This window comes from Balaenoptera borealis (genome assembly GCF_965194805.1).
Source record: "Balaenoptera borealis genome assembly, chromosome: 9".
NCBI lineage: Eukaryota > Metazoa > Chordata > Mammalia > Artiodactyla > Balaenopteridae > Balaenoptera > Balaenoptera borealis.
The window spans coordinates 16,344,101-16,355,375 of NC_138873.1; the positions used below are offsets into that span (position 1 = coordinate 16,344,101).

The window sequence follows — 11,275 nt, forward strand, 5'->3', positions numbered from 1 at the left end:
GGATATCTGATTTCAGTTAAAATAGTGGTGGAGAATGAATTACTATGATTCTTTTGTTTTCTTCTCAGCCTTTTTCTATCCCCTGATATATATGCCACTTATAAAATAGTTCTTATATATTATACCTCTTATAAAATAATTATTGTTCTTGATGAATCAGGTGATTTTCTTACTAGGCTGTTTCTTCTTTTTTTAAATAGGTGGGAAATACACCAAGAGTGATTTCAAGGAATATGAAAAGGAACAGGATAAAACATCTAATCTGGTTCTGAAAGATAAAGTAAAGCCCAAACAGGAGTATCCTTCACAAGAACCAGTTGGTCAATATGTATTGACCATCCAATCTGGAGATTAGAGTGTGATACCTTATAAAAAGGCTATAGAAGACAAGTTCCTGAATCCAGATGGTTTGTGAAGAAATCACTTAGTTTATTGTTACCTCTTTTCACCATTTTACATATGTAGACTTTTCTTTTTCAGTATATTCTCTATTGTATGGAGAAAGTTAAGGTTGAAAGAAGTTTTGAGCTTAATTCTTTTACCTCCCTACACTTAGGTTAAGGTTATCTCTTATTCTCAGAAGATCTGCAGGTAAGAGTTGTATTTTCTATATATAATCTTAATGTTTTAAATTTCTCATAGTCAGAAATTTCTTTGTTATAGCTAAGCTAAACGCTTTGTGTTAACCCTTCTTATATGTTTAACTTCTTTGGAGTTGGTGAATATATAGATAACAAAATCCTGTTGTTGTTTTACGTTATTAGATTGCTTCTTTCTGCATAATACATTGTCAGTCTAGCAACAAATATTTATTGGGCTCCTATTGTGTACAAAAGTTGACTTTTATAGGATTAAAAAGAAATCCATTGACTTGACCCTTTAGTTTATAGATTCTTTCAAGTTTTAGGCTGAGACAAATAAGAAGCAATGAAACATACTTTTCATATTATGTCATTTTAGTTTGTTCATTGATATTCTCATTATAAATCTATCACTCCATACATGGCAAAGGTTATTTCTTTTGTGATTCTTTCTCGTAAGTAGTTTCTTGTTTCCTAGTTTCTGTTGGTGTTTTAGGGATTCTGTTTACCCATACTATATAGACATTTTTTTTCCAAGTATTCATCAGGAAAGATGAATATCAGGTTGACCTGTTAAATATTTTTTATTGTATTGGCTGTCTAATGCACAAAGCATTGTAAGGTGTTAGAGTTGGATAAAGTCTGGAGTATACTGACATAATCAGCATGAAAAGAGGCTTTCACATACAGACAAACCAAACAGTAAACTAAGATTGGTCTGAAAACATGGGCATTAGAGGGGGTATGATTGAAATCTTAGAATCATAAAAGGTGTGGATGGAATACACTTGAGATTTATTCACCAAATCTTTGAAATTAAATTGAGGCCAACCACTAGAAACTGCAACTGGAAGAAGCTAAGTGTGTAGGACAAATGAAAGGAAGGTCAGCTGCGGAGTATAAAGTAGAAGGAGGCATCTTCCCCGCATAGCGGGTGTTCAGGCTGAAAAGGAAGGATACCTAGTATTAAAGTGTTTTAAATTCAAGATGATAGATTACTGAGAGTTAAGAAAGGAACTCGGTGTGTTTGAGAATCAGTCTGTAGGCCAGTGCTGTCTAAGGGGACTTCCTGCAGTGATAGAAATGTGCTGTGTCTCCACTGTCCAGTATGGCTGCTAACCACATGTGGTTATCGAGCGTGTGAAATGGACTGAGGAACTGGATTTTAAAACTTGTTTAATTTTAATTAATTTAAATTTAAACCACTACCCATGGCTAGTATTGAACAGTGCTGCTTTTAACCTTTTGAAGTTGATGGAGAAGACAGGCATGTCCTGGTGCAAACCACTATTCATTATTCACAAACAGCATACTGAACAAGAGAAAGGAATTCATGAATCTGACCCAGTAGGATGATCTTTACATTCCTGGTAATTGATAGGTTTCATTTTAGCAAGTCATTTGTAATCTACAAATTATAGGTACAATTATAGAGGGACAGAACATATGTCTTCATATGTAGCACATATATATATATTTTCACATACATTATTACCATGGTGAAGAAAGGGGATTCTGATGATAATCTAAGTACAGATAAGTCAATTAGAAAGACATGGGATGTACTTTATAGGTCATGAGAGAGAAGGTGCTGTTAAACTATTAATAAGATTCAAAAATAGAAGTAGAAGAGAGAAGTTTAACTTGGCTGCACTAGACCTCAGGGAAGTAATTGGGGAAAAGAGGACAGGGAGATCACAAAGTAGGATTTTGGAGAGATTTGACATCTTCTAAAAGTCTTGATTGTAGTGGTGAGTAGAAGATAGTGGATGAGCAAGGAAGGAAGAGATACCGCAAGTGTCTTGGTGGTATTACAAGTAATCAGCCGATATTATTTGGCATCTGTTACATGCCCAGTGAAGTTTCGCAATGAAATGTAGCCCCTGGACCTGAAAGACATTAAGAACAGACATTAAATAATCACCATTAATTAAATATGTCTAGAGTGTTGCAGAGAAGTGCATTTGTGGGATATGGGACTCATAATAGAGGTAAGGGGTCAGAGGATCCTCAAGTAATACTATAAGTAGTGACATTAAAGCTACAGCTTGAATATGGGGGGAGAGGAGGGCTGAGGTGGGATATTATCAATATTTTCTTTATCTGTGATCCATTAAATACAGTTTACATCTTGACTCAGTACAGTCCAAGTATAATCATTCTCACACACACACACACGCATAATTGAAACAACAGTGTTATAAAATAATATTTTCATTAGATGCCATGTACTCTATTTTCTAGTCTATGTTATTTTAAAATGCTGGCTTTTGGTGACCCACTAACTGGATTTTACACCCCATTGATGGATTATGATCAGTAGTTTGAAACACTCTGAAGCTCCGAAGCACTTTTTAAAAATAGTTTATTATTATTTTTAATATTTATTTATTTATTTATTTATTTATTTTTGGCTGCATTGGGTCTTCGTTGCTGCGTGCGGGCTTTCTCTAGTTGCAGCGAGCGGGGGCTACTCTTCGTTGCAGTGCACGGGCTTCTCATCGCGGTGGCTTCTCTTGTTGTGGAGCACGGGCTCTAGGCGCGCGGGCTTCAGTAGTTGTGGCACACGGTCTCAGTAGTTGTGCCTCACGGGCTCTAGAGTGCAGGCTCAGTAGTTGTGGCACACGGGCCCAATTGGTCCGTGGCATGTGGGATCTTCCCAGACCAGGGCTCGAATCCGTGTCCCGTGCATTGGCAGGCGGATTCTTAACCACTGCGCCACCAGGGAAGCCCACTCTGAAGCACTTTGGCCAGGGAGCAGCATGTGTAGAGCAAACACTGAGGTGAAATCATAGGCAAGGACTGTTGAATTTGTATCTGGAGAAGGAGACCATCCAGAAGGTACTGTGGAAACACTGCAACATGGTATAAAGGAGAAAAGAAGTTGGAGATAGTGGAGTAATAATAGGATGGTACAGGCTGATTAGCTGTCCTTAGCCGTCTTGTGAAGAGCCAGAAGTTGCAGCGTTTTCCTACTGCATGAGACATCGCTGAGGAAGCGTAGAGCTGTGGCATGTGAAACCCTAGTCCTGAGGGAAGTGTGTCTACTGTTACTCTAGTCCCACACGCCACTAAAATAGCTGTGTGTTCTGGGCTTCCTCCTAGTCTTTCTTTTGAAAACCACTATTCTAGTCCTTGTCAGCCTTCCTCAGAATCTGTTTTAGAGTTTAAGATTATTTTTAGAAGAGGGTCTAATAGTCTTACATTTTCTCTTATTCTAAGACATAGTATATTAAACACTTACTTCTGAATTGAAACATATATTATTACAATTTTTATAACATTTATGTGAAATTTAAAAATGATTCGCTCATAGTTCTACCGCCTAGGCAAATGATACTTTTTATTTCTCCTTGTTCCTCTCAAGCCTTGATCTTTTATAAAGCTTTATAGAGTTATAATCACTGTGTGGTATATACAGTTTTTGCTTCAAGCTTTTTCCACTTTTAATTTTTTATAAACACCATTCCAGGTTATTTAATAGCATTCATTTGTCATTGTTAATAACTTCATTTACAGTAATATATCAGTTGAAATACCCTGATGTATTTAAGTATATCTTTATTACTAGGCTGTTTATTGTTCTTAGTTTCTGTTATTAAAAATAATCCTAAAAAAAAATAATCCTGTTATGTATACAATAGGCCCTCTGTATCTGCAGGTTCCGCATCCATGTAGATGGAAAATATTCAGGAAAAATATTCCAGAAAGTTCCAAAAAGCAAAACTTCAATTTGCCGTGCAGGCAGCTATTTACTAGCATTTATGTTGTATTTACAGCTGTTTACATAGCATTTACATTGTGTTAAGTTTTTAAGTAATGAGATGATTTGAAGTATGAAGGAGGATGTGTGTAGGTTATATGCAAACACCATGCCATTTATATAAAGGACTTGAGCATCTGCAGCTTTTGGTATCCTCAGGGGATCCTGGAGCAAATCCCCTGTGGATAATGAGGGACAGCTGTGCTTGTGTTCATTTAACTTACTGTTATTTTATTTTTTATAAATTCTTATTTGAATTTAAACATGATAACTATTGATATGCATTGCTAAATTTCCTCCTATAAGACTGAACTAATTTACACTCAAAAGAAGAGTCACATGAGTGTCTTTTTCATCTGTACAGCTTCTCTGGCATTGGGGTTTATAATGTCTTAATTTTTTCTAGTTAAAAATGTGCCTCATTTTCTAAGTTTAAGTTTTTCATTATTGACAAATATGCTTCCTTATTTTTTATGCTACTTATAGTTTTCATTTTTTTTTTTTTACTCTCTATATTTTTGGCCCACTTACCAATTTATAACCGTTTATTTAAGACAAGTGTTCTTTCCATTTTTCCTGACTCTCTAATGAAGTAAAATGTGAATTAGTTTTGTTTTAGAAATATACTCTATGCTTCTGAGATGCTTCTTGCTTTAAAAAGTTATCTTTAACCTCATGGCCTCCTTTGTTTACCAGATTCTTATGTTTTGATGTATTACCGGTGTCAGTTCTCATGTTTGTCCTTAACTAGCTGCTGCAGTGCAAAATATGATCTTATACTAGATGAGCAGGCAGAAGACTCAAAGTCAAGTTACTCACACACAAGTAAAAAACACAAGAAGAAAACCCGCCACTGCTCTGAAGAAAAAGAAGATGAGGACTATATGCCAGTCAAAAATACAAATCAGGTACTGACTGATGTTCAGACTTAGCCATAGAGAAATAAATATTTCATCCCTTTGTAAATTACATCTTAATTTAGGAGATAAGGGTATAGTCCTGATCAGGGATGGATGTGTTTCTAACTCTTAAGATGTAGAATGGCTTCACTAGGGCAATGGACTGTAATTTTCAAGAATATATATAACAGATTATAAAAGATTGTTTTTGAAATAACTTAATATATCATATAGTTCCACATTGTGAAACAAGAGTGATTTTCATACCTGTGGACACTCACTTATTCCCATCAAAAACAAGTGTGGTTATGGTAAAAAAGTTCTTCTAATGGATCGTGTTAATTTATCATCAAGTGTTACGTACAGCACTTACAGCTCTTGAGGTTTTAGGACCTGAAAAACGTTTATGCCCTTCCATATGGTATATATGAAATAAAAGCAGCACTAATAATTAGCTTGATCATCCCCAGAGCTTTCCTGAACAATACATTTTCTAAGGCAATGATAATAAAAATTCCCCAAAGAAAATTAATTATAAAGAGAAGAAATCATTTCCAGCCTGCATTTTGGCTCTCAGTTAAATGAAAAGCAGATTACGTTATATTCCCTTACTATGGTTTTTGCCACGTAAGGACATTTGAACCTGGGCCCTGGTAGACGAGGAGGCTTTCAGTTGGCAGAGGGGACTCAAGACGGTGAGAATGTTAAGCAAAGACACTGAGATGGAGAGATGTAGTGTGACTGGCAAAGTAAAGGATTTGCTGTCAGAAAAGCTAGGTTTAGATTTCTACATTGCTAATCATTGATGTGACCTCATCAAATTATTTAACTTTCTTGAGCCACAGTTTCCTCCTCTGTGAAATCGAGATAATATTTATTGTCCAGGCATGTTAAGATTAAGTGAAAAAAAAAAAATGTTTGTGCACATTTTCTACACTAGCTCTTACTATTATTTTTACAGTCAAATCGTGTTTTAAATCACTTGGAATAATTTCTCTCTGGTAAGGCCATTAACTGGATCCATATTTCAATTAACTTGTTCTTTTTGATGTTTAAGGATAGCTTAAAATTTTTTCTTTTGTTTCGTAATTTTAAAAATTAATTGTATTCCAAAGTAAAATCTACAAAATGGTACATATAGAAAACCTAGCTTCCATCCTTGTCCTTTCCCCCTTTTCTTCTTTCCCCAAAGGTAACCGTTTTATGTGTTTTATGATTTATTCTTCATTTTAAAAATTTTCAGCAAATGCATGTTTTATATATATTCTTAGCACCCTGTTTTCTAGACAGCCGATCTTCCTACTCCTTGCAGAGATCCAGCAGAGATCTAATCTCTCTTCTTCCATAGCCCTTTTACTACTTAAAGAGTCCCATCATTTATGCCCTGCCCTCGGTTTTTAAGTTACATCCTTGTCAATCCTTCAAGTAATCCTCACATGAATCAGTAATAGTAACATCTCTGGTGTCCTTATAATGCGAGATGGATACTATTGTCTCCATTCACAGCAAAGAAAGTAAAGAATAAAGAGGTTCAGCCACTTGCCAGTGGTTTTACACAGCTAATAAGTAATGGAACCACAATTTAAATTTGGACTTGTACCCTTACTGCTGTTCCTCTTACTTGGAATATATTTCTGTCAGTTTCTTTTCTAAATCTTCTTACCTGGAATATATTCCTGTCAGCAGTTTTCCTTCCTAACTCCAGTTGTTAATTCTAATATAATTTGTCTCATAGTATAATATTCCAGTGTCATCCAATAGGAACATCTCCCTCTTAGTTTTTATACTCTATTAATTTAGCCGAAGATCACCCCAACATCTTTTTTAATGGTGGCTGTACCACACTTCTGTGACTATTTAGCAGGTTTCCCACTAAAACCCCTTAATCCCCCCAGTTAGCTACAGCTCCTCAGCCTGCACTTGTATGTGGATTCCTCGATGAGTTTGGGCCCGAAACACACATTGGTGTCTTTGAGATGATCAGACGTCTTAAAAAATTCCAAAGACTGGCTGCATTTTAAGTCTGTGGTTCCCACCCTTGCACGCCTGCCTTTTTGTGAATCTTTTATCTTGCTGTTTGATTACTTAAAACTTTACAGTAGCAGTAGCAGATGTCTTTCTCTTTCTGCAATAATATTCTAACTTTCTCTCTCCCTTCGAAGTGTATTAAAGCAATTGTTTCTGATTTTGTACTTTGATTTAATAATATAGCTGTACTAATTTTCTCTTCTTTCTAATAAAATAGCATCCATTTTTAAGATTTCAGTGGGCCCGGTTTTTTTCTGTTATTCTGCTTTTTATCCTTTTGATTTTAATCTCAAAAATGTAATCGTTAAAGGGAATTTTCAGTGCTAGGTAATTTTCAAGTATAGCTCAAATTTTCCTGTTTGGTGGTGTTTTGCTTGGTGAGCTTAGTTTCCTAAGAATGTTTTAACTTACTTCTTCAAGTGCTTTGTTTTTTATTGAATGACAGCCTTACTGTTCAATTCGAAATCTCTGTTTAATTTTTCCACCACATGTCTTAATTCCAGAGATGGTTACTGTGTTCTTGAGGTTTGAGTTTTACTGGGGTTACAGGAAATGAGTACTCAGCCGTGGGCTGCCTGGCTGAGAAGTCCTCAGGCTACTTGCCTGTCCTCCTCTGTGGTTTTCGTAGGTGTTCAGTATTCTTATAATTTGGGACTCTGTTTTTGTTGTCATTTTAATCATTTAATATTATTTTAGTGATTTAGATGTAACTAAACCTCTGATTTACTCCCAGAGACCTCAGCAAGGACAGTTTTTGGTTGATTTTTAAATTTTTTGACTACTAAACATGAAATTATTGGCTTGTTATGTTGAGTTCCTTAAATTGGCCATTTTATGGTGTTCTTTTTCTTTTTTTCAACTGCTTGTTTGTTTAATCATCTTGTCTTATGTCTTAAATGTGTAGAACAAATAGAATTTTTAAAAGTCCATACTGGAAAGGACTTAGAGCTCATGTGATTCGTTTCCCTTACCTTGGATATGAAGATCCTGACCCCACAAGCCCATGGGCCTTATAGTTTAGTGGGAGGACTGGAAGTTTAACATTTATTTTAATTCAGTTGGATGTGGTATTATTTTTTTCATTACTCTATACCACCCCCTTTTCAATTTTATATGTAGAGTTACTGATCAATCAAATAATTATCTCCAACCTATGGGGGTCTCCTGAGTCTCAGTTTCCTTATGTCTGGAAGGAGGATAATACTCTGCTCCAAAAGCACCTAGCACTGTGCAAGCACGTACTTAGATCTGTTCTAATATGGCTTCATCCAGCTGCCTAAACTTTTCTCCTTCGTACGTACAGTACTCATTCTTCCTTGCTTTTCAGTTTTCACTTACACTCCTTGCATCAGCCTTCTTGAAGCCATTCCAAGCCCTAAGCCACTCATCCTTTGAGGCTCATCTCAAGTCCGTTATAACTTCTCTGTGAAACCTTCCCTGATGACTCTAACCTCAAGAGCATTTCTTGTTTGACACATCTCCTAAATGGCAAAGACCATGTGAACCTAGAGCTGCCCGACTTCAAAGCTTGCGTAGCTTTGAAAACTGTGCCAAGTAGGAGAGGTTTTTAAGGTTTCAGTCCATTTCAGATTTTCAGCTTACTCAGTTTTTTCAAAGAATTAAATACTGCGTAATCTTTTCTCTCTCTCTCTTATTTTAAACACTCAAAGCATTTAAGTGCCTGTTTGTATAATAATGTGCTGAAGACTTTATAGGATTATACATCAGCTAAAACAGTCTCTCCATTTAAAAAGTTTATTGCCTCAACTAGTACAGAAATAAGTACTAGGTGTACAGTCAGAATAGTACATAGATATTTACATTTTGTGTATGTTACAGGAAGCACAAAAAATTCTTTTATCTAAGGATGTCACATTTTGCTCAAAAATAGTTGATAAAAGATTAAGCTGAAATACCTACTCATTTTCTACCTCCAGGACTCTTACAGAATGACAAGAACTATTGGTCTTGTGTGGGAAATGATGAGTCAGTTTATAGTGAGGTGTTCCGCAAACACTGTGGAACATAACAATCCTGTTAGGTCTGTTTTCACATACTGCAATCTCTGTGCCAGGCGTAATGTACAGTATCTAGAGAGTATGTGGAGTAATTGCGAATCATTTGCTTAAAACCCAGTCCTTCACCGTGGGTATTCATCACTTGGATTTTAAACCTTGATATTTACATCTACTATAATAATGTCTAAGGTGATAGAGTTGGGCACTTGGGAGTTCAGTCCTTAGAATTTTGCCTTTCTGTTGAGAAATCTTTTAAGAAAGTTGAATTTTATGAACTATTCTCGAAAGAGCATTGGCTCTGGTGTCTTTAGATTTCAGCCACTTGCGGAGGTACTCATTTTAATCAGGGATAAGACATGAGCAGAGATAGAATTGTTGTGTTGTAACTAGCCCTTTTTTGTATGGAAGCGTTACTACTGCTCCTTAGTTACTGAGAATAGAACTAAATGTACCCACTTTGTTGTCTTTGGGGCAATGAATTATTTCAGTGTTTGTTAACTCATTTTAAAGAAATATGTCAATAATGATTTTAATAAAAACATTTATCAGCTTAATCTAAACCAGAAAATTTATTTAGAGATTTAGAGAGGAGCTGTTACAAAAAAATACTTGAAAAGTAATTGCTCAGCTGCGCGTCTGGAGCCCGTGCTCCGCAACAGGAGAGGCCGCGATAGTGAGAGGCCCGCGCACCGCAATGAAGAGTGGCCCCCACTCGCCACAACTGGAGAAAGCCCTCGCACAGAAACGAAGACCCAACACAGCCAAAAATAAATAAATAAATTAAAAAATAATAATAATAATTGCTCAGACCCAAGTATTCAGAATCTGTTTCCTCTCCTCTTTAGGCTGACTGACCTGTCTAAAACGTCTTCTGGCTATGTTATTTAAATGATGTCTTCTTTATAGGATTCTTATGGGGATTTTAATAGTTTCATTGTAGATCAGCGATGGAACCACATTTCTGGGGAGTGGAGAGGGGGGAGGTGGAAATGTGACCGCACATAACCAGAATTCTTGGTATTGCAATTTCACCCTAAAGACTTCTTATTTCAATTGGGCTATTTCAGTTCCTTGTTTTTGGATCTGATCTTTCAGTTCAGCTGAAATAGTAAGTACAGAATAATGAGATCGATGAGAAAATGGTTAAATCTTTTTCTGGATTATTTTTGCTTTTTAACTTACAAGATTCTTGGCTTTAGTGGTAGCGTTCAAATTTGAGCTGTTAAAACTGCTTGCTAATGGAGGACCTGTCTAAGTTTTGTTGATAGTGTGTACAAAATGATTATTTTACTGATTCACTTATACCTCTCTCTTTATTCCTTTGACAGGATATCTACAGGGAAATGGGCTTTGGTCACTATGAAGAAGAAGAAAGTTGTTGGGAGAAGCAAAAGAGTGAAAAGAGAGACCGACCTCAAAACCGAAGTCGTAGCCGATCTCGAGAAAGGGATGGCCACTATAGTAATAGTCACAAATCCAAATACCAGACAGATCCCTATGAAAGAGAAAGGAGTAAAAAGAGAGAACGAAGCAGGAGTCCCAAGAAATCCAAAGATAAAGAAAAATCTAAGTACAGATGAAAGTTGAAGAATCAGACATGAGTGGCTAACATATTTGCTCTTGTATAACTTGGAGTACCAGACGTTCAGATTTTGTGTCAAAGCAGTTAAAGACACTGCCTGTTATTTTTTTTTCATAGTAGGATTATGGCCCTTTTAGATTAATACTGATTGTACAGGGCACTGAAAGAAATAAAGAATTGAACATTTTCTTTGTATACTTTTTTACACTAATGTTATTGTTATACATAAATAGTAGTCTTCATTTTTAAAGTCTTTCGTATTTTTCAGTCTTTATTTTTAATGAAGTATTTCATGCCTACAAAAGTACACAAACGTGTATATATAAGGTATAAAGAATAATAAATACCTGCCATGTACCCATTGGCCAGCTTAGGAAATGAATATTACTGGCATTTTAAAAGTG

At 35.9% G+C, this 11,275-nt stretch overlaps 1 protein-coding gene across 2 annotated transcripts in view; it reads left to right on the plus strand.

Annotated features, from left to right (window-relative positions):
• The window catches only part of PPIL4 (peptidylprolyl isomerase like 4), a 32,334-nt gene extending 21,276 nt beyond the window's left edge, over positions 1-11,058 (plus strand). For both annotated transcript variants that reach the window (XM_082405514.1, XM_082405513.1), the window contains exons 11-13: positions 201-297; positions 5,105-5,252; positions 10,618-11,058. In XM_082405514.1, the coding sequence (XP_082261640.1) occupies positions 201-297; positions 5,105-5,252; positions 10,618-10,869 (497 nt within the window). In that variant the 3' untranslated portion in view covers positions 10,870-11,058. The remainder of the gene's footprint in view (positions 1-200; positions 298-5,104; positions 5,253-10,617) is intronic.
• Positions 11,059-11,275: the final 217 nt, after the last annotated feature.